Raw genomic sequence first — 24,341 nt, forward strand, 5'->3', positions numbered from 1 at the left:
CACTTATAATTCAGTGAAATGTCTTTACAACTACAGAGAAAATTGCATTAAAATTTGAAGACATTAATTGTCATAGCGTTAAAATATTAATCAAGCTGCATAATCAGTTTGTACAGTAATCAATCAAAACTAATGGCTGTCACGATCATGCTTGGCTGTGGTGTTGTGGTTTCTGGGCCTTAGTTGGGGCTGAGCAGGTTTCCAGGAAGTCTGGGGCAAAGTCTGGATTGTTCCTGCCTTCACACCTGTTCCTCGTTTGTCCTCATCAAGACACAGTCTTAAGGAGCTCAGGCGCAACCACCTTTTGCCAGACTGTCTTGCTTCACCATTAGTAATTAGGCTGACTCCTGTGTTCCATAGAGAGTTATTTTTTAGTACTTACCTTGCCTTCTTGTTTTTTTCAGTGCTGCTTATGTCATCAATTCTCCTCCCTCTGAATTCCCAATGCCAAGGACTTAGCATTCATTGTTGTATTCCTGTTTCCCCTACCTGCCTGCTCGCCCTGCTACTGATTCAAAACCACAGCACCACAGCCAGTATGCTCCTCTTCCATTCTGGATTCCCACCTGGACCTACAAGAACTTATCATTACCTTTGTCTGAACAAATGACCTTATCAGCTCTTCATTAACCGGCTCCCTCCTTTCTAAGTTCCACGTTTACCCAGATCCTCCCTCTGGCTTTCAACGCCAGTCGCCTGTAATTAAACTCTGTTCTAACTCTAATTCTCCCAGTGTTCTGCATCTATTCTTGGGTCCTTTTTTGTGAGTTGGCTAGGCACCTAGCTGTGACAATGACATTCTCATAAGCCTCAGATGAACTTTGTTTTAGAGCTAAATGCATATTAGTACATTTGAAATTATTCTATGCTGTGCTTTCACTTTCAGTGATGTTATCAATTTGTTTCCAAACCAAGCAGGATTATTGTCATGTAACATCTTGTATATTACATTTCAGAAACGTAAGCAGAACAGTGTAATAGTGTAACACTGTAATAGTTCAGGGGTCCTGAGTTAAACTGACTTGCCAGCTGGACCCAAAAGTTTCCTTTTTCTTTGTTTTGCTTTATTTTTCATCCAGTGTTTTTTGTTAAAAAAAAAGGGTTGCTGTGCATATGGAATTGTCATATTTCTGTGGTTCATTTGTTGAGTAATTTATCATTGATTATCTGGGTGTGTTTTTCCTCTTAGACTTATGAGCTCAATTGTATAAAATAATTTCAGAATAAGCTCAGCTTTTTGAGCTGTCTTTATGAACCACCCCTCTGTATGATTCCCCCTGCTAAACTATGAAAAACGGCAGCATGGGACAGGCATTAACATAGAATGTGACTGTAACTGATCTATGGCCAAAGTGATTGGCACCTTGAGAAGGTCAGGCACGAGATACAATGGTAAATAGGTTCTTGTTGTTCACTCAGCTGCAGCTCTACGCTGACAGATGCAAAACTGTGGTCTGTCTGTGTTCTATATGAACGTATCTTCCCTTAAATCACACATTCTCACACTCACACACTTCATGTGAAATAAATAGCAATATTTACAACTTATGTGGGGGGCAAACTCAGATTATACAATAGTATGCAATTACAGCAAAACACATGAATAAACAATGTATAGACAATGTAAAAACCGAACAAAATGCTTAGCCCTGTTTGTTTGAATAATGTTCAAATGATAAGCCAAAACCTAAGTTAAAGACAGATTCTAGCATTAATCAAGCCAGATCATACAATCCAGACTTTTAGGCATTTTATACTTTCACAGAGGTGGTTAGTGTGTTCGTCAAATTTCCACCGTTAAAACAACAATCTTAAACCCTTATGGCAGGATCAGAAAGCAACAATCTATAGTTCCCGGTAACCAAACTACATCCCACCCAATGCTACCTTATTTCTACTGTCCAAACAAAATAAAATACAAATTATAACAGAAGGTAGTAGGTTGCAAAGTCAAGATATTGAATGAAGGACAAAATGATTGTCCATCTTTCTTATTTGGAAAATGATAGATAGATAGATAGATAGATAGATAGATAGATAGATAGATAGATAGATAGATAGATAGATAGATAGATAGATAGATAGATAGATAGATAGATAGATAGATAGATAGATAGATAGATAGATAGATAGATAGATAGATAGATAGATAGATAGATAGATAGATAGATAGATAGATAGATAGATAGATAGATATAGCCCTTTTCCAGAATCAATGGAAGCAACAAAAAGAGAAGACCATGTATTTGAGGAAATCCTCGCTGAATTATCAAACTATCTGCTGATGACAGCATTGTTGCAATATCAGAACTTCTATTACATGGTTCATCGTTGCTCTGTTGCTACATAAGAGGGTGCTTCAGTGTCATGTGCAAGTGTTTCTCTGCTTTTAGATTTAGGCAAAAATATACACGCAACCTGTGTTTTGATACCACCTCTGCCCATTTGAGAGTGTGTAAATGTCAATGTTTAAACATTATTTCCCATTCTGCTTTTGTGTTCTAGTGGAAGATTTCCCCATTTTGTTACTCAGTAATTAAACATTTAAGCTCTAAAATATTGTCAATTATCATAAACATGGTATTTTCACCAACCTACAGTTCATCTGTGAACCTTATGCTATAGGCCCTTTTCCACTTTAGACCCTGAAATAATAAGAAAAGGGTTGTGCAAATATAGCTGAGTACAAGCATGTGGATACTTGGAGGTATAATAATATACATCAAAGGAAATGTCTGAAGCTCCAGTGATGAATATCCAGTTTAGGTAGGGTGCAACACCATGAAAATGAAGTCAATCATAGTATCAATCTCCAGTTAAAATCATTTCAGAACCAAAGCAATAAAAGCATGTAACTGAAAAGTCATCAAATATAAGCAAATTAAATGCATCAATTCATACAAACAGAGTGCCAACTGGCACTGGTATACTGAAAATATTCCACATGAGAAATCTGGGAGACAGTTTTTTTTCAATGTTAGCACTATCCAAGGTGCTATTAAGGCACCGTGCAGCCCTGGTCCGCACAACATTCCATCTAACAAAATTGGTCCTGTCAAAGAAAATCCCATGACATCCATTAGATCCAATATAGCTAATCCTATTGTATACACACTAAATAAAGACTACAAAAATTAGATCAAATTTGGCATTTTATGAGTTCCTCACAAAAAAATTAGCTAAATCTTGGCATGTAGCTATGCAAGAATATAGGTTTGTGTAGGCCTTAAATATGCTTTAAACAATCTAGCTTGTCATCACGTAAATTGTTATATACGTGCTGAATGTCCACATGCAAAGATGGGGCAAGAAACAACTGCATGTTGCAAGAAAATTTCTATTGTCTCCATTCAAGTTTTTGCCTTGAAACTTCCATTAGGCATATATTAGAAATTCACGAAACAATGAAATAAAGAATTATCACGCCAGCTAGTCAACTAGAAATAATGAATACAAATTCCAGTGGTAGTTTTCACATGCAGTTAAGTAAAAATACATTTTCATACACATATGATGGACAAGCCAGTGTTGGCAAACTGGCTTGAGGTGTAAGAAGAACCAGTGGAAAATTGGGAAGACGTCTGTGAAGCTGGGTGACAAACATTGGGTACCAGAGATTTCCTACAAAACCTTAAAGGTCCCTAGAAATGCTTAAGGCTCTTTACCAAAATCTGTGAGATAAACTTGGTTGTTTAAAGCATACTGACAGTTGATAGTGCTCAAATTGCACACCAGACAATACAAACTGTTACAAAGCAGAATTTCTCAGCCTGAGTCTGGAAGAACATCCCATAACTAAGAGTCTATTGTGGGATCTGCAGTCATAGATGGAAGCCCAATCTGTGCAGTTTTTCTGCATTCAAAATTGTGTACCATAGGCTGCACCTCCAGTAAGTCCTGTGAAGTATAAGGTTGGGTTATTCAACTAATAAAAGAAAAGGGAATATGTGTGTCTTCAGTGTGTGCCTGCATGCATGTGAGTATGTGTGTGCTTGTGCCTCCTTTTCAATGTCCACATCTTCTTTTGTGTGTGTCACTGTCCTGGGTAAGTAGGGTAATGTGTTGGGGAGTGTGTGTGTAAGAGTGGCTGGGACTGTGCTTGTGTGCTTGCCAGAGGCAGCGTGGCATGGCGGTCGGGAGGAAGGTGCGTGGACAGAAGCTGGTCCTCTACAGCATCGCCTACAGACAGGAACACAACTGTTACTGTGCACAAACCAGATGCAGTGAAGAGGCATTGAAAGGTGTGCAACTGAACCTAGAGTAATATAAATTGGTTCTTCCTGCTTCCAATATTGATGCTAAGTTAAGGAAACAATACCATGACTGTAAGCTTGGTTGCTAACATATAACAACTTATTTTTGGAGCGAAAGTCAGTAAGCATAACTATGCAAAATTATATATACAAGATTAAGTTTTTCCTTGTTTTTTTTTTTGGTTGCTTCCAGATTCAAATCATCTGAAGGAAAAATAGTCTTGCTTGTTTCATTGGAAACTGAAAGAATCATCAATTAACTCAGTTTACCTTGGAGCCCTAGACACAAGACACCAGGCTGAACCTGCCCTAACAACATACTCAGCACCAGAAAATTGAAGGGTGCTACACTGTCCAATTCGGCACTTGAATAAAATTAATTTAGAAATGATGTGCACAATTTTGCTTGCACCAAATTTGGGAAGGCTGTGGTTGAGAATTTCATGAAATGGTTCAATGACATTTGTGTTACTCGTACAATTGAAACAATCGTAAAAAGGAAGTAAAAATAATAATTTCACTCTAGCCTGGTTATAAGAAGACAACATTGTCTCCAATATAGAAAGTCAAAGGTCGATCACTTTGGCCTTTTAGTAGTACAACTGGTCGAGGCGGATGGCCACCCTTCCTGAGTTTGGTTTTGCCAGAGGTTTCTTCCTGTTAAAAGAGAGTCGTTCCTTTCCACAGGCACACTCAGGACGGGAGATTGGACTGAAGAGAAGTTTCAGTGCAATCTGTTGAGTTCCTTAGCTAGAAAATTGTTTTTGAATTGGCTCTGTATGAATTGGATTAATTTGAACTTAATTAATTGGTTTTGATTGGATTATGATGACAATGAACACAACTACAATTAGCTTGAATTGGACTATATTATCGAAGTGTAATTTGTTGTAATTTGGCGCTATATAAATAAAATTGAATTGAATTGAACTACTACTGCGTGAATTAGTCATGCTTTGTAAAATTAAAATGATCAACCTTAAACATGTATGTGTATCTTACCGCTGGAACAATCCATGCCACTGATGTTCCCAGTGATGTGGTGCCAGTAGGCAGATCGGGGTAGGATGGCAGTAGGTGTACATGGGTAGGAACCAGCCTCTGAGCCTTTAAGCATCAACTGGGAGTCATGGGCACAGAACACCAGGGAGTGAACACCAAGGAGCACTCCAGACCATTTTTAGTAAAATTCCACACAACACTTTCACCAAGATTTTTAGGATTTTAGTTCAGTGCAATTCTGAAAGCATTCTAACAGGAGGTATATAGGGTCCATCGTGCAGAATGACAGGTATAGCTGCCACAACTAAATGAGATGTGGAAGAGAGTGCACAATCATCACTGTGAACAACATTGTCAAAGAACAACTGATAACTATATTATAAATGTACAGTACTGTGCAAAAGTCTTGAGGCACCTCTTCCATCCATCCATTTTCTATACCCACTTAATCTGTTGGTTGGATTGCAGGCTGGAGCCTATCCCAGCAGTCATTGAGTGAGAGGTGGGGTACACCCTGGATGGGTCACTAGTCCATCACAGGGCCACACAGAGACAAATGAGACATACAATCACACTCACACCTAAGGACAATTTAGAGTCACCAATTAACCTAACATGCATGTTTTTGGAGGGTGGGAGGAAGCTGGAGTACCAGGAAGGAAACCATGCATACATGGGGAGAACATGCAAACTCCTTTTTCACTCATTTACAATCCAGTCCTTGTACCAATCCATTTTATTTTTTAAGCCATCTAATACTGATCTATTAAACATGCAAACCTAAATTAAATAAAGAGACAAATCAGTGCTGTGTCTACACATATTAGAACAATTTGTAAAAACAAAATTAAACTATTTCATACCAGTGGCGGGCCATGCATTTCACACCTATGCCTTCAGTAGTGCTCCACCTGAATCAATCAACCCTCTGTAATTATTTGTAAAAAATATCTTTTTATGCAGAAATGCAATATAAAGAGCTGTTGCATCAGAGAAAGATAACTCGTGTATCCACAATAAATGCATTTACTGGGGTGCACAAGTCTCCTTCTACTGCAGCTACAGCTGCCACACACATAAAAAAGCATCAACAACAACCTCATATCATTTATTAAAATAGCAACATTTGAACACAAAATCCATCCTCCTTTCTTTCCTCGTTACTCTGTCGTAAAGATTATCCGTGCTTTTCAGTTCCATCAAGAAATCCTTTACTATTGTCATCAAAGCTAATGCTGAAAGTTGAGCCTGCCCTGTCGTTTTTCTGGCATAATTTTCATAAGATTTAAAGTTTAAATCCATTTCTTCTCCTCCTTTAGCCATTGTGGGTTGACAAAATAGCTATAAAATTATATAATATATAATACTATATTTTTGCTCATGGAGCTCGCTACAGATGCAGTTTACTAGCTCTGGCTAGTTCACTCTCTGACTATCCAATCAAAGGGTATGAATATGCTAACGTCACTGTACGCCTGCTAGAAGGCCTTGGTGTCCCCAACTCAAAATCTGATTGGTTGAAGCAACAGTTTGATCTCTGACACTGCTGTCCATTGGAACGATAAGTCAACGCGGCCGCCATCTTGGTACGGGGGAAGCCATGTCTACTTACTACATTAGTCAACTGAGGCAGAGGTCTATCAACGATTAAAATCACCACAACTCACTAAATTTTCAACCGATTTTCAAGCCATTTGGTTTAATATAAATTTCAGACACATATTTGTGATTAAAGATAGATGAAAAATATATATATATATATTTTGTTTTTTTATTTATATCATACATACATTAGAAATGTGATTATTTAGACAAAAATTTCAGACCCTATCATGCGTTGTTGTTTTAAAAAAAACAGGTCTTCTCTGTTAATAGAATTGTGCATTTTAAGGGTTCATTCCCTACGAACAATTTCTAATAGTGTATTTTATTATCATTTAGTGGACACTGCATTGTGTTAGTGAAATATTAAGATTATATGAGAATTTGTCATAACACTAACTTTGCAAAGATGGTCAGGAAAATTAAAAAGTGATGGTTTCGCTCCTTCCTTTAAACAAGTTGACTGTCCAGTCTTGTCAGTCTTATGGTTTAAAGTGACAGCTGCAGACAACTGAACGTTCCTTTGGGCTAAAACCTCTCCTCCTGAGTGCTACTGCCCATGCCTGCCTCTTCCATTTATGTTTTGGAAACCTACACACAAAACAACTCCATCTGAACAACGCTCAGTTCTCCATGCTTATGTTGCTACAATTCAGGTACATAACTTACGTTAGCAGTTAACGTTAATGTTAGTGCTATGAAACTGATTCAATAGATCATTTAGGAATAACATGGCCTACTTAGCACAATTATATAGTGGCTGATTGCCAAATGTCACTTTCATCATCTTACTGCTGTCTTACCAACAAAAACATGTTTTCTTGTCCTGCCGTAAGCTAGTAATAAGCTAGTTTAATTTATGTTATTTTAAGAGATACATCAAATTCAACACGTTCATAACAGTTAGATAATATAAAACAACTTCTTACTTGTGGAATGTTATTCCAAGTTTCTTCGTTTCGGCATTTCTTCCACGGGAACATCCGTAAGCGGCATAAAAGTCTGGCATTTTGCTAGATGCACAGCTGTCAGACCCGCTCTGACTGTCACTAACTGCTGTCAGAAACCCGTCCCAAGATGGCGGCCGTGTTGACGAGGCTGACATGCCTGAATGCGGCATCTACGTGTATATATCTATGCTTATTTTATGTTACAGGCCCCGCAGAACTGATTGTGAAGGACTCCAGGCAGATTTCTTTGATCAGACGTGTATATGATAATACACATCTGGAATCAGCGCAACCAAGGGAAAAGCTTTGAAAGGAAGCGGACAGACTATTTTGAATTATTTAATAAGTATTCATGGACAAAATATAATTCACATCACAATGTCACAATCACAACGTCTGTGATTCAAATATTTTTTAGGCCAGCAGAGAAGGCCTTACAGGCTCTGATGGCCCACCACTTTTTCATATTGTATCTTTAGACACTTACAAGCAGCGTGTCACATTATTTGTTCCATGGTTTTATCTGTATAAAAAATGCCAAATGCAACACTGTTTGCAAAAAGTCTCAACACAACACCTAAGCCACAACAGAAGTTATGTTACAATGGAAGTAAGCAGCATTTGGGTCCAGAGCAGGAGAGGTTTGAGAAGGAAGTGAAACCCTGATGTAAGATAATGTTTATTAATGTTGGTATGCATTGTTATAAATAAGCAATGTTGTGTTTATGTAAGTTGTGTTGTGACTTTTGCATTTGTGTTGTGACTTTTGCATATGTATTGCGGCTTTTACATCGTATTGATCCTTCTGGGCACCGTCATTTTTCACCAAAAAGGTAATTCCTGAAAGCAATTAGCAATCAACTTGGTATATCTCAGTATAGAGATCACTATATCCTTCTAAAAATTCTAGAAAATTGAAAAAAACAGCTAATCTAAAACTATCTTCAACAGATGAACAGCACCTGAAAGTGATTTCATTAAGAAAGAGAAAAATTTAAGAAAAGACCTGACAGAAGACCTGAAAGATGTATCTAGCTCTTCAACTGATCCATCATGTTCATGAAAGCCTCATCATAAATGGTTTCCATGGCGGGACGGCTGTCAACAAGCTATTCTTGAAGAAAGGAAAGAGGAAGAAAAGGGCTAAGGTATGTCAAAAATACCACAGGAACTGGACCGAAAATCTGTTGCAACAGCTCTTCTGGATCGATGAATCCTTCTCAGAACCTCGACTGCAACATTATTGAAGAAACGTAGGGGCATGTTGACAAAAAAATAGGACAAAAGAAGGCCAATATCTAAAGGAGAGCTTTGGAATGTCCTTTAACAAGCCCTGAGAACTATTTCTGAAGACAACTTAAATATATTACACAAAAGCTTGTTTAAAAGGGTTAAGATGTACTGAGGAAAAAGCTGGTCATACCAAATGATGGCATTGAAATCATTAGAATTGTACAAACTCAGCTTTTTCTCTGTATCAATACAATACGAGGCTGGAAAATGCATTATGTCAAAATTGAATCAAAGACCGAAAGTTTACGTCTGTACTCATGTGTGTCTCTCTGTGTGGGTGTATTGTGTATGTGTGTTGGTAGTTTGGCCAGGTCTCACCCTGCTGTTCTTCTCCATCTCCAGCAGGACCTTTTTGTGCTGCTCAGCAATGGCCAGTGTAGAGGAGTGGACCCTTTGGTAGATCTGCTCTCCTTCTCTAGTCTGGAAGGTGTAGAGCCCTTCGCCACTGTCGCACATCCTGCACTCAAACAGCAATGCAGTATGATGGTAGAGCATCAGGGTATAAACAACATACTGCACTAAAAGGCCTAATATCCAGAGAGATCCAACAGTATACAAGTTTATGTATCTGCCACATATCCAAAATGTTTCCGGGGATATACGGGAAGATCTAATCTGTAACAGATACTAGTATAGGATACCCTCCGTATACACATCTATAGCAAATCCTAGTATAGGATATTTTCCAGATACACATCTGTGATAGATCCTAGTATTGGATATCTTCCGTATAAATCTATAACAGATCCTAGTACAGGATAGTTTCCGGACACACATCTGTGATAGAGCCTAGTATTGGATATCTTCCAGATACACATCTGTGATAAATCCTTGTATTGGATATATTCTGTATACATGCATCATACATCAATATTTTATCACTATAAATCCTTTAAACAACTTCCGTCCCGCTCAAAAATACCTAACATTCAATCATTTTGGGGATTTTAACCCTTTAAATGACAGTGTAATTATTTTTAATTAATTATTTACGAAAAACACAAAAAACATTAAACATTTTCTTTAAAATAAATATTATACAGACGGGGCTTTGGTGGTAACTAGAGTCTTGGATATGTCAAAGATAAGCAACGAATTTGATTTGATATCATTAGTATAATTTTCGGTAATACAAACTGAACAAGTTTTACTGCCACTTTGAAAAACAAAGACCCATCAGTCCCACCAAACTAGTCACTCACCTTCCCCCAGCATAACAGGGGGTCCTTTGAAGGGTCCTTTGAAGCTGCTCACCTCTAATGATCCCCCCACCCCCACCACACCAACACCTCTCTCTGCCCTGTCTCTTTAATTGTGTTTCCATACCCCAAGACAAATTCCTTGTATGTGCAAACTTACTTGGCAATAAAGACTCATTCTGATTATGAAATTGCTTATTTGTCAGAGATGCTGAATAAAAATAAGAAAATAACTTGAAGTAGCCAGTCAACTTCCAAGTCATAAGCTTTGTTTATTAGAATATTGAAAATATGGCTGGTTACATTACTGGTGGTTATTATGGTCACTTTCCTCCCTACCTTTAGTCTTGGTATAGGCACAACAGCCAATGATTCTTTTCAGTGTATGCTTTTCAGTATGTTGCATAGGAAAATGGTTCAAAACCTACTTCTCAAACAGAACATGAACCATTTTGACTGTAATCATGCCTATCAACGTGTTTTTTTTAAACCATTTAACCTCAGCCACAGTATGCTCAGCATTAACTGTCTCACCATTTTTTTTCAAAAAGACTATGACCTTAAGCATTCTGTAAATCAACGCTGGTTGAGCTTCAGCTTTCAGATCAATAACAGGTTCTCCAATTCTCTCGTCATTTCTAAGCCACCTTGCGAATACACATGACTTTTGCTCTGTAGTCTCCTGTTGATAATTCCCCTCCTAGCGTGAATCTGTCGAACCTGATGGTGTTGAAAGACACTGTGTACACAGTCATTTTTTTGTAAAGTCTTAAACATTAAAAGGAGTGCATCATTGATCTGTATTGTTGCTTTCCTAAAGCAGAAGAGTCTAACCAGTAACCCCCCTTCCACAGGTCATAAAGGTCACTGACAAGAGATCCAAGTAGGGATTAATATGCCCTCTTGGCTCACGTGGACCAAGAATGATTCCTGCGATGATAATATTCTCCTGCCTAAATCACTCCTCATGAGGCAGATTAATTACAACTAAGTACATAACACCTATGAAATCTTTAACCTTATCGTAGAGCTGAAATTAGACAACATTAGAGCATGAGACCCAGATTACGTCCTTCAGAGAGGAATGGCTTGCCATCATAAGATTGAAAGTCTTTCGACGCTGATGACCTCGTACATATGTAAAGAATATCATGTGTGGCCGGAGCTAACTGGTTCTGTAGAGCCCCCTACAAATTTTCTAAATACCCATGCCATTGGGGTTAGTTTTGCGTAGACCCACAAAATTTGGTATACATCTTTGTCATGCCCAGTCGTACAAATGAGCCTCTTGACTCATGGTGCCAGGTCCACAGGAAGTTGGCTATTTTGAGTTGCAAATTTGTGCCGTTTTGCCAGTTCCACACCTCGCATATCATTGGCCTTCTCCCAAAGATTTCATGGTAACGGCTTCAAACTTGGTGAGGTTACTCAGGAGATGTCAGGAGAATCTTTTCCAAAAGTCTGAAGGTTGTGGCCGTGGCACACCCTTAAACTCGGGCCCGATCATCGCTGCTTACAGCTTTAATTTTTGTTTTAAATTGTTTTGCTAGTAGCCCTCATACGGGTAATTTGTAACATAAATAATGAAATTTATTAGGCGTACACGGGCTAAAAAGTGCTCTTTTTACATGTAGCTGACATTATTACTAATCTGGGCCTGGCGCTAGGATGCCAGAGGTTCATCTTGCAATTTGTGTAGCCTATGGTTGATTTACTGCGCTGTTGTTGGTTGCAATTTGCAAAAACATATTTATATATAATTTCTGTGTGGTTACTTGATGCAGATATGAAGCTCTGGATACTTATGAGTGTTTTCTATTGGATGTGTTATGATATTGTGGGTTTACACGAGTGTCTGGCAACTTCGTGGTTTGGGATGGTTTTTATTGGATTAGGCAGGTTCTAAGATGTGATTGGGTTGGAAACTGTCAATCTGATCTGGCAACACTGATCAGAGCACTCTGGTCAGTATCGAATCTACAGGTAGATACGCTAGCTACGCTGCGGCCCTGAGTTGTGTGTTTTCCAGTAAAGTTCCCGTCGAGTAGCACTTAAATGATGCCTGGAACAAGTAAATGATGTCTGGGACAAGAAAACGACTCGGAGGACATTGACGAGATAAGTGTCGATGTGAGTGGACGACGGAAAACTGAAACTCCTATATGTGGGTCTTCATGGCAAAACCAAGTAAGATGGCGCCTCATTGGAGCCAGTGGCAGAATCTGCAGTCCCGAGATTATGGGTATCACATTGGACGACATGTGGAAGTAAGTTGATACTATTTTTTTAGGCACTTTTTCAGTTGTTGAAGGTGCCTAGTTACTTGAGTTTAGCTTCGCAGACAAACTGAGTGATAGACCTCTTCCCGTGAAACCTCAGTTACTTTACTTGCAGCTGAGAGGTTAACCGACAGACTTGGTCCCATAGGCGACTCTGCTCAGTTGGGGAGTACAACATTATTCCCGAGTTTTTATTCAATAAATATTATTTTACCCTCACCGCCAGAGGCGGTGCTGCATCAAGCCGAAACAACCAACAACAAAAAAAAAACTGATATTCCACATAAAAGCAAAACATGGAGCTGCATCAGATCGTGGTGGTCTGTTGATTGTCACGTCCTGTTTTGAGTTTTATTTGGTCTTGTCTTGTTTTCAGGTTTTCTGGTCATGTTTTTTCCCGTCACGTTAGGTTCACTCAAGTCACCTGTTTTTGTTTCACAGCTGCACCCCACCACCAATCACCTCTCCACAGTATTTAGTTTCCAGGTTTCCCTCAGCTCACTGCAGAATCCTACCACCACCTTTCTCATGATTCATGTTCACGCTGCCCATGTTTTGTCAGGTCAGGTTTTTGCCTTCTGTTACCACAGTCTTAGTCTTGTCTTATTTCGTCTTGTTTATTTTCCATAGTTTAAGATTTTTGGTATCCGGCTCAGCCGTGCCTTTTGTTCTTGCCTTTTGTAATAAATCAAGTTTTGCTTTACGTTCTGCATTTGGGTCCTCCCTTCCACACCACGTCCTGACATTGATCATATTTCTATCTAACCCCCAAGCTTTTTTTTCTTGTATATTTTTTTCATGATGTTTAATAAGAGTATGGGCATAATAACTACGTTAATAAATTTTGTCTTGGTACATGAAGTAGTTTCTGAGAAAAAACGTCCTCATATGTGGACAATATGGGTCAGTGTTAATAGATAAAAGTAGAAAGTTTCCACTGTGCAACAAAGTATGATGCTCCTGTTTACTTCCACAAAAAGACTAACACTAAGTGTAAAATGCAACAGAACAGTTAAGTTTTGATTGCAAGTTCAAGAAAACTTTGTGGTCCACACTACTCAGGAGACTTTCTTGCACAGCCCTTTTTATTTCAAGTATTTCTCTCCCCAAAGAAAGTATGACAATTGGTTGAAAAGGTCTGTCACATATTGATATGTGTCACTTTTAGTGTTCATTGGAGCCTGCAACAGATACTTTGAGAACATCAAGTTGACCGAGGACAACAGAATGGAAGAGGACCAGAGCTCTCAACAACAGAAGGCATAAGGTGAGTTGACTAACTTATGAATTGTTGGCATGTTTTTTTAAATATCCTAACAATGAAAAATAGATCTCTGATCTGCTTTTGTGTCACATTTCAGTATTGTAGATAGTCTGCAGTGTTATCTCTGGATACAATAAATCCAATATGTTATATGAACTGTGCGTGAAGATGTAGTTTCTGGCAATGCAGAAGAGGTAAAAACATCTTTTAATGTGTTCGTTTTTAATGTATACATTTAAAAAGTGTTCTCATTGACATGGCTGTCATCATTATCAAGAGTAATATCTAACAAATGTTTTCTGTTTAAGCTTTACAGTTTGCAGCGATCTGTTGCTCGATCCATTTTAACTGATGAGGAAAACAGATACTCTAAAGGGGTGCCTGCAAGTCTGATGAGCGACGAGGAGACGGACACTGAACACAAGGAAACATGGAAAGTGTATCTACCTGAATGGAGGGCAACAAAACTCACATACATTTCAGATGGGTGCCAGCGCAAACATGCCGAGCTACAAAGAAAGTCCTGCAGGATGGTAAACCGGATTAATGACTCTGACCACTGAAAAAGGACCAATAAAATGGGGAGCCAGCTTTCGGGAGTCTACCTGCAAAGGCAGGTCCTTGGTGGATAACCACACCATCTGCCCAGGCTGATAATTAGGAGTGGGGGAACGCCGACGGTCAGCCAACCGGTCCGTTCCTGGCAGCGGACCTAACTAAAGCAGCCCGAGCCTCCCGCCACACTCTGCATACCCATCGCAAGTGTTCCTGTATGGAAGGAATGGACACCTCATCCTCCTGGGAAGGGAATAATGGGGGTTGAAAACCATACATGACTATGAATGGAGACATACAGATGTGCAGAGAGTGTTATGAGCATATTCCACCCACGGTAGCTGAGCACTCCAGGATGGGTTACGTGTACAAACATGTCTTAAAGCGGCCTCCAGGTCCTGGTTGGCCCATTCCATCTGGCCATTGGACTGAGGATGGTACCCAGAGGATAAACTAACCCTTGCCCCCAATGCTCCACAGAATGCTCACCAGACCTGGGAAGAAAACTGGGATAGAAAACGTTTCCATGGTATCTATAGGGATACCATGGAGACGAAAAACATGGTGAACTATAAGCTCAGCAGTCTCCAGAGCAGAAGGGAGCTTCAACAATGGTACAAAATGCACAGCCTTAGAAAAACAATCAATAATAGTAAAGATGACTGAGTTACCTGCAGAAGGAGACAGACAACAGCGACGTGAAACCAAGGTCTCAAGGGGATGGGGAGAGGGTTCAGTAAACCAGCGGGACGTCTGTGAGGGGCCTTACCTTGGGCACAAACAGAGCAAGCTGCCACAAACTGATTGGTGTCACTGACCAGCGTGGGCCACCAGAACAGCTGTTGAATAAGCTCAAGTGTGCGTGCCGCAATGGGGCCAATTTGGAGGAATGGCCCCATTGCAGAACCTGAGAGCTAACATCCTCTGGAACAAACAAACAGTTAGGTGGTCCAATGTCTGGACCGGGACAATGGGAGAGGGCCCTCTTAACCTACTGCTCACCTCCCAATGGGTTGTCCCCACAAAACAGCTTGGAGGGAGCATAGGCTCAGATAAATCATTCGATTCTCTGCATGACGGGAAAGGGCATCAGGCTTTAAATTACGGGCACCAGGTCTGTAAGAGAGAGTAAAATTGAATCGGCCAAAAAAAAGGTCCCATCTGGCCTGTCGAGAATTTAGACGTTTGGCTTGCTGAAGGTAGGCTAAATACTTATGGTCCGTCCAAACTACAAATGGAATTCTGCCCCTTCCAGCCAGTGTCTCCAGTCTTCTAATGCCAGAACAACTACCAAAAGCTCTCAGTTACCTACATCATAATTGCGTTCAGCTGGCCCACACCACTGTCAGAAGCATCCACCTACACTATGAACTGCTTAGAGGCGTCAGGGTGGATGAGAGCAGGCGCAGAGGAAAACAGCTCTTTAAGTTTTAAGAATGCCTGAGCAGTTTCAGAAGTCCATGTAAAAGGGCTGGAGATGGAGGTTGGATGGGTGGTTACTAAAATTTCTAATAAAGCGCCAGTAAAAATGAGCAAAACCAAGGAAACGCTGAAGTAGTTTGCGGTTCTCAGGTACTGGCCACTCAACCACCGCCCTTACCTTGGCTGGATCTGAGCGAATCTATCCCTTTTCAATGACAACATCTTGGAGAAATAGTCTGACAAGCCTGCTATATTCATCTGGTGTGCTAGAAAAACTAAAATGTCGTCCAGATAAACAAAAACAAAACGGTCGGGCATGTCACGGAGTACATCTTTAACTAAGGACTGAAAACTGCCAGTGCATTAGTTAAACCAAAAGGCATGACCAAATACTCTAAATGGCCAAGAGGTGTGTTGAACGCCGTTTTCCACTCATCCCCCTCACGAATATGGACAAGATGGTATGCAGAGAGATGGTATTACGAAGAGCTAGTTTAGAAAAGACAGTGGCTTGGTGAAGGGAGTGGAAAGCTGAATCCAGTAGTGGCAGAGGATACTTGTCCTTGACCGTAATAGCATTCAGACCACGATAGTCAATGCAGGGGCGCAAAGTCTTGTCTTTCTTAGACACATAAAAAAGCCAGCACCGACAGGTGAGGAAGAGGGATGAATGATACCTGCTGCCAATGACTCCTGTATGTACATCTCCATAGTCTCTCTCAGGACGGGACATGTTGTAAAGGCGACTGGAAGTGAGAGGAGACCCAGGCAAAAGGTCTACGCGGCAGTCATAGGGACAGTATGGTGGGAGAGAGAGAGCTTGAGGTTTGCTAAATACCTCAGCCAAGTTACGATAGGAAGGAGGAACCCCAGAGAGATCAGGAGAGACAGAAGGAGCTGTGGCAGGAGGGCTCAAGGCTGGAACAGCAGATTTAAGACAATTATTGTGACATGCTACTCTCCAGCCAATGATTGTGCTCTGTGTCCAGTCAATGTCAGGATTGTGCAGTCTAAGCCAGGAGAGACCTAAAACCACAGGAATATGAGGAGCAGGCATAATAAAAAAAAAACTGATCAGCTCATGGAGGTTACCAGAGATAAGTAGTGACAAAAGAATGGTCTGGTGAGTAATTACAGAACAACAACAACCTACCGTCTAGAGCAAGGTGCTGCAAGTGACACAACAGGAATATTATGCTGGGGTTGCCTTCCCATGTAGTCAGCGCCTGTTGTGCAGCCCATTCCGAAAGGAGACTGGTGATATGTGCCACCTTGGTGCAGTCCTCCTGGTATATCTGAGGCTGCAAGTCAAACACCAAAGAACACTGGAGGAGGAAACGTGCGCAGGCTCCCACGTCCCCGGCATAATGCTCCTGCGTCGGGAGATGGGGCTCAAGAAGAGAAAGTGTTGACGGCAGAACAGCAACAAGTGGCGGAGGAGCAGCACCTTGTTCCAGAGAGAGGGAAGCGACGCTACAACTCAAGGCCCCCAACACCTCCATAATGTCCTTGAGGTCCTGGGCATGCTGTCCCAATAAAGAGCCCCGAGCTGCCAGCGCTTGGTGCACAGACTCTGGACTCCATTTGGCTAGTGTGTTCTGTCACACCCTATTGAAGTGCGGACCCTGGTGCGGCCACAGAGTCAGGAGAAGCAAACTTTTAGTTCAAACAAAGTTTATTTGTGAACAAAAACTCTCATAAACGGAAACCTGGCCTGGTGAGCAGAGAAGTCGGCCAGCAGGATTGGAACAAAAAACTGGTACTCTGGTAGTTCTTGGTACTCCAAGAACTGAAAATAATCTACAAAAACATTAAAGGTCAATGTCTATCTATAATAAAGTATGATGAGCACTTTAAATTCCTTAAGACGACCTCTACACCTCATCTCTCATTAGATTACCAAAATTATGCCTATGCTATATACACCTTACTTCAAAATTACACTCCTTCGGGTAGGTAAAATTCTCGCGCCTTGTGCAAACCTGTGCCAGTGAGGATGCTAGAAAGATCCAAGAATCATGAACTGATCCCGGCCATTTAGCCACAATGTTGGAACTTAAATTACCTCCATCACAGATCATCTGTATGCATGGAGGATAGGAGTCAATGATGAAGTACTTGGTTTCATGGGGCATTAATGTAACATTGCTCAGCATTACTCAAAAGGGTTGATGTGGTGTTTTTAGAAATGAGAAATCCAGTTCAGAGTCTATGGACAATTATCCCCAATACGTACCTGTACATTTAGGCTATGGAAAAATTTTCAGTTTACGTAGTCGGCCTCCACAGGTCCAGCAGGGGCCTGGATGCATACATGGGTACAGTCTTGTGCACTGATAACATTGGGGAAGCCTGAGGGAGATGATGAACTTATTGCAAATACATCAGCCAGTCAATTGTTTTAAATGATCAGCTATTGTAAATGTGGAGCAGCAGCCTGAAAGGACTTTTCCCCCATTTTTCTGAGTCTGGTCATCGGTGGGTGTAGGTCAGGTGTTTGTGAAATGTGGGACGGATATATAATGAGGTATCAATTAGTTTAATTGAATATCATGATCTTTTTCATTTAATTTCATGTTCAGTACTCGTATAGTTGTTCTTTAGTTGCACTGGCACTGACTGTGTTAGAAAGGCTACAGATTTAAGTGATTTATATTGTTTTTTATTCGTCTTTGTAGTTCCACCTTAAGGGTTAACATTGAGCAAAGTAGTCTGTATCATCTTAAGAATGCAAGGTATTCTGGTTATTGTAGCAGGTACCAGAGAAGTGAGCGCCCGTTAAGTTAATTTCAGTCATCACTTCTATGTTGTGCAACACTAAAGTGCCAGTGTGCATCATTGTTGACTGTAAGTACATTATTTCGGTTCGGTAATATGTGTTTATTTATGTTGAGGTTTACTTTATTTACTATTTACCGTCATGGTTGTATGTGTTCACCTGAGTTTCACATTGCGAGCCTTAAGAACTGTCTTCTATAGTTCTCCCTAGAATTTAATGCTTTGTGAGAATTTATTTAGGTTATGCTGTTTCACATCTGTGTTTCGTTTAGACAAGTGCATTCGTGGATGCTGCCATTATGCTCTGCTTGATAGATCTATCGCGGCGGGCCCTTTGATTGCTCGTTAAGCTTATTAACGCCGTTTAAGGCTATTGAGACCTTTATTTCATCATGGTTTATTGTTTACCTTATTTGTGGTTTATATAAGAGCTGGTATGGTAAATTGAGAGTGGTGAAGTTTCTGCGCTAATTGAGATTGTTATTGATATCTGATCATATATATTGTGACAACCTGTGCTGTGTAAATGCTACAGTATTGAATACTATATTATTGCAATTATGTGATATATTATGGTATTTGTGTTTATGCTCATTATGGTTTTCCTTTCCTGTCTGTATTCTGTAGAACCACACATACAGTGCTTGTATGTGTAACATTTAATGCCATCCACCCAATCCCATGCCTGTAACTCACCTGAGCCTACATCTCATCAGTAAACTACTTACACTGAATTCCAATCTCCTCTGTTTGTGTCCTGACTGACGCCCCGGGAGCGAATGTAGCTCAAACTCATAACGTACCAACTCTATACAGTCTTTTACTCTAGTCTCACCAACATTTGTGGTCCTTCAAACCGGATTGCTCAATTTACTCCTGGACAACATGGAATTTGAGGACAACTATTACGGAGCATGGCCTAAGCATCACATACGCACCAGCCGACCCACTTCGATGACTACGAAATCAACTATATCAGGCACAGGCAACGAGATAGGCATAGACAAAATGAAGAGTGGTCATCTCATGAAGAGGGAGCGGCCAAGATGACCACCCTCGACTTCCCTCACATTCCCTTCATTGACCACCAAAGGAGGGATGCTGCTCCAGATGAGGTGGACGTGTACTACCGAGAGCGGCAGATGTAATGTCCGGAAACGCAGCTAGCCCACCTATGGTATCCATAAAGGGACCTCAGGAAGGAGATACGAGAACCACCTTCGCTGCCACATGCAATCCAGGAATGCAGCACCATTCTACAACAGTCGCAGCACACCAGACATGCTGATGTGGAGTGATTCCATGAAGTGCGGGCCAAAAGTGAAAGGCTAACCAACACTACGCCTGTCCACATTGAGGATGAAGAGGCCTGACCCCCCACCATGGATACACATCGAGGACTATGAGAAGCCATCAGAGAAAGCAAAGACTGAGAGATTGGAGCAGCTGATGGTGGAGCTATAATTGCTAAAGAACCAAATCGTGTCAGCTAGGCACTGCAAACCACCACCGGTGATGGCCAGCAGTCACCCTCCATGACTCCAATCCCATCAACTACAAGGCGGCCACCTACACCGCACCCCAGCGATATCAAGAGGACCCTGCCTCGTAGCCTCCTTTACCCAGGGCTTCAACCTACACAACAGGTTATGCACCTCAAAAGCGTATGTATCAGTACCAACCTGCGGCCCAGCCTCCACCCCCCAAAGCTACATCATATGCCACAGCTTATGCACTTCAGCAGCCTCCAAATCATTACCTGCCTGCATTTCCACAGCCCATTCCTTCAGGAGCACCATCCTATACAGCAGCCTATATCCAATACCAGCCTGCAAACTTTCCAGTCTCCACCCAACAAACCGCATGGATGGAGAGACAGAACTAGCGTATCCCTATCTCACCTTACCATAATCCAGCAACTGCAGCTGAACAGACATACAGGGGCCCACGTCCAACTAGAGTTGCACGATACCCACGGTACCCTGCGGTGCCAAATCATTACGGTTCCTACCACACTAGAAATTCTACACAACGGTAATACCGTGGATTACTATACTAATGGTGCCAGTTTCCGCTACACAGCGGCTGCCTCGACTCTCCTCCCGGCTTCTCACCGCTTGCTACTCCCTTGTAAACAAACCCACACGGCAACCACTGCAACCGAACTACAAAGCTGCTGAATTATTGGCTGTTTTCCTGTTACTGGTGGCCGCCGGGATATGATAGGCTGGGTCCGCCCATTAGCTGATTGGCTGTTCATATGTTTCTGACGGCTAGAACGAACTCCATGTAGACAGCTCCGATTCGATTGAAATTCGTCTCACCCAGACGCGCACACAGCGGTCACAAACACGAGACAACACACACACAAAGACACTCACCATGGCAGAAGCACCGGGCCCGAGCAGCGAGTCTACCGCAGCGTGCTAGTGGCACCACTAAAAACAAACTCCAAAAGCCACATTTGAAACTATTTTGGGTTTAAACAAGGCACAGACAGTAAAGCAATAGACGATGGCCGTCCACTGCGCAGGCGCTGCCACCAAGCTATATGAGCCAAAGGAGACAACACATCCAACCTCATAAAACACCTGCAGTGTCGTCACCCAGATTTATATGTCGAATACCAGGTTAGTATTTCCTGTTTATTTTCTAATTGGCTAATATTAGGCTATATGCTCTGTGTGCAGGCTGAAGAATGAAGAGTTAAAAGATGTCAAAGCACCTAGAAAATACATGAAAATATAGTTTTCACGGGGAATCAGTTCCTGTTTCTTGTATTTGGTCCTCTATGTTTTATTACGTTGGAGAAGAAGCATTATTGTCAAACAGATTTTTTTAAAAGACAGTGGATTTGTTATCCTAAGTCGATTATTTATATTAGCATTATGTTTATCATGCACATAACAACATACGTAATTAATAAGTATTTATAACTTGTACAAATATATTGCTTGTACAAATATATAGTTCATAAAAATAATAATAATTTAAAAAAGGCTGTAGTATCGAGATAATACCCGGAACCGTGATACTTTGTCTGGTATAGTATCGTGGTTACTTATTTTGGTATCGTGACAACTCTACGTCCAACCATATCCAACTTCAGCCACCGTGACCCATGTGAGTGGGCACATTTGAAGATAGCCCTGGAGAACCTCTTGCCTGTTGAAGGGACTGAACTGTTTAAGTATCAAATTCTGGTCGACCACCTGAAGTTTGAAGGAGCAAGGTTGATAGCAGACTCCTACCTCAACTCCCCCACGCCCTACACGGACACAATGTCAGCCCTCAATGAAAAATTTGGTCAGCCACACCAAATAGCCCTCAAGAAAATAGCCAGTGTCCTGGACTCACCTGATGTTCGCCGTGGTGACACTGCAGCCTTCGAGCGATTTGCCCTCCACATGCAGTCTCTAGTTGGCCTCCTAAAGCTCTGTTAGTCGTCCCCTAGCAGATCCTGAGCAGCCGGGACTTAAGAGTGGCTCGGTGACTGTCAGGAAGAGGAGTCATAGTCCTAAAGTTCACCATCAACCTGTCCACATTTCAAATAGATTTTCCCCACTCAGCGACACATCCGCTGAGGACAAAACCCTGGTAATTGGCAGCTCAATTGTCAGAAACGAGGCATTGGCGAAGCCAGCGACCATTGTCAAATGCATTCCAGGGGCCAGAGCGGGCGACATAGAATCCTGTTTAAAACTGCTGGCTAAGGATAAGCGTAAATACGGTAAAATAGTTATTCACATCGGCGGTAATGACACCCGGTTAAGCCAATCGGAGGTAATTAAAATTAATGTTGCATCGGTGTGTAATTTTGCCAAAACAATTTCAGACGCCGTAGTTTTCTGTGGACCCCTGCCAAATCTGACCAGTGATGACATGTTTAGCTGTATGTCCTCATTCAATCGCTGGTTGTCTAGATGGTGTCCAGCAAACAACGTGGGCTACATAGATAATTGGCAATCTTTCTGGAGAAAACCTGGTCTGATGAGGAGAGACGGCATCCATCCCACTTTGGAAGGAGCGGCTCTCATTTCTAGAAATATGGACGAATTTATTAGTCATCCAAAAACATGACAACCCAGGGTTGAAACCAGGATGATGCTGTCCAACCTGATGCTGCCCCCCACAAATAAAAAAACACGAAAGGAGCAAGTCCTCTTGTGCAAAAAAAATTTAAAACAAAAACTTTAACTGAACAAAAACATCGCACTATTAAATGTGGTTTGCTGAATATTAGATCTCTCCTTTCGAAGTCTCTGTTAGTGAATGATTTGATTTGTGATCATCATATTGATATATTTTGTCTTACAGAAACCTGGCTGCAGCAAGAGGATCATGTTAGCATTAATGAATCAACTCCTTCTGACTATTTAAATGTTCACATTTCTCAAACCACAGGCAGAGGAGGAGGAATGGCAACTATCTTCAGATCAGGGTTACTAATCAGTCCTAGACCCAAGATTAGTTTTAGCTCTTTTGAATCTCTGATTCTCAGTTTTTCCCACCCAAAGTGGAAATCACAAAAAGCTCGTGTTTGTTGTTGTGTATCGTCCACCTGGCCCTTATTCTGAGTTTCTGTCTGAATTCTCAGAGTTTTTATCACAGTTAGTGCTGAGAACAGATAAAGTCATTGTAGTGGGTGACTTTAATATTCATGTAGATGTTGAAAATGACAGCCTAAATATTAACTTTAATTCTACATTAGACTCTATTGGATTTTCTCAAAGTGTTCACAGACCTACTCATTGTCTTAATCATACCCTTGATCTTGTGCTGACTTATGGCATTGAGAGTGAACAGTTAACAGTTTTCCCTCATAACCCTGTCTTGTCTGACCATTTTTTAATAACTTTTGAATTTACATTACTTGACTATACGGCTTCTGAGAAGAATTTTACATATAGAAGGTGTCTATCAGAGAATGTTGTAACCAGATTTAAAGAGTTGATTTCATCATCCTTTTCTTCACTGCCATGTGCAGATATGACAGAGGACGGCTATCTAAATTTTACTCCAGTAGAACTTGATTCTCTTGTTGACAGCACTTATAGTTTCAATGCGTACAACACTGGACAACGTTGCCCCTCTGAAAAGGAAGGTAATCATTCAGAAGAGGCTGGTTCCTTGGTATAATTCACAGCTGTGTGCCTTAAAGCAGACTGCAAGAAAGCTGGAGAGACTGTGGCGTTCCTCTAATTTAGAAGAGTCTCAATTAGTCTGGAAAGAGTTTAATAACGTATAAGAAAGCCCTTCGTAAAGCTAGAACTGCTTATTATTCATCATTGATAGAAGAGAATAAGAATAATTCCAGGTTTCTTTTCAGCACTGTTGCCAGGCTGACAAAGAGTCCGAGCTCTATTGAGCCATGTATTCCTTTAACTCTCAGCAACGATGATTTCATGAGTTTCTTTATCAATAAAATTGTTTCTATCAGAGAGAAGATTAATGGAATCCTTCCCACAATAGACTTATATCCAATCTCCCTTTTTTTGTCTAAAGTTCTTGAAAAAAATAGTTGCAGCTCAACTTTGTGATCATTTCCACAGAAATAATCTGTTTGAAGAGTTTCAGTCAGGATTCAGAGTGCATCATAGCACAGAAACAGCACTGGTGAAAGTTACCAATGATCTCCTCTTAGCCTTTGATAGCGGACTTGTTTCTGTGCTTGTCCTGTTGGATCTCAGTGCTGCATTTGATACGATCGATCACAGCATTCTGTTACAGAAACTTGAACATGT

The 24,341-nt window shown here is 41.0% G+C and overlaps 3 protein-coding genes and 1 pseudogene across 3 annotated transcripts in view; 3 read left to right on the forward strand and 1 right to left on the reverse strand.

The window, feature by feature from the left end:
- LOC140302299 (uncharacterized) overlaps nt 1–24,341 on the forward strand; it is a 334,032-nt pseudogene that overhangs the window by 282,829 nt on the left and 26,862 nt on the right.
- The window catches only part of pcsk6 (proprotein convertase subtilisin/kexin type 6), a 171,998-nt gene that overhangs the window by 144,365 nt on the left and 3,292 nt on the right, over nt 1–24,341 (forward strand). The gene's annotated exons all lie outside the window — the stretch shown is intronic.
- Nucleotides 2,143–24,341, reverse strand: part of dok4 (docking protein 4) — a 172,570-nt gene continuing 150,371 nt past the window's right edge. The window contains exons 7-9 of the mRNA XM_072381049.1: nt 9,419–9,557; nt 5,256–5,373; nt 2,143–4,179 (exon numbers count right to left, since the gene is read on the reverse strand). Of these exons, the coding sequence (XP_072237150.1) occupies nt 4,034–4,179; nt 5,256–5,373; nt 9,419–9,557 (403 nt within the window). The 3' untranslated portion in view covers nt 2,143–4,033. The remainder of the gene's footprint in view (nt 4,180–5,255; nt 5,374–9,418; nt 9,558–24,341) is intronic.
- On the forward strand, nt 19,644–22,677 carry LOC140302298 (uncharacterized). The gene is made up of 3 exons (XM_072381134.1): nt 19,644–19,741; nt 21,707–21,969; nt 22,055–22,677. Exons 1-3 carry the CDS (start codon nt 19,644–19,646, stop codon nt 22,675–22,677), a joined length of 984 nt encoding a protein of 327 aa, XP_072237235.1.

This window comes from Leuresthes tenuis, unplaced genomic scaffold (assembly GCF_036924035.1).
Source record: "Leuresthes tenuis unplaced genomic scaffold, fLeuTen1.0.hap1 SCAF_2, whole genome shotgun sequence".
In the NCBI taxonomy this organism is placed as follows: domain Eukaryota; kingdom Metazoa; phylum Chordata; class Actinopteri; order Atheriniformes; family Atherinopsidae; genus Leuresthes; species Leuresthes tenuis.

Bases quoted from the DNA above. Each gene is read 5' to 3' on its own strand.
- LOC140302298 (XM_072381134.1), top strand. From the start codon at position 19,644: ATGACCACCCTCGACTTCCCTCACATTCCCTTCATTGACCACCAAAGG. The intron at 19,742-21,706 runs GTAATGTCCGGA...ATCCAACTTCAG, and splicing joins TACTACCGAGAGCGGCAGAT to CCACCGTGACCCATGTGAGT. The intron at 21,970-22,054 runs GTGACACTGCAG...GTCCCCTAGCAG, and splicing joins CTCACCTGATGTTCGCCGTG to ATCCTGAGCAGCCGGGACTT.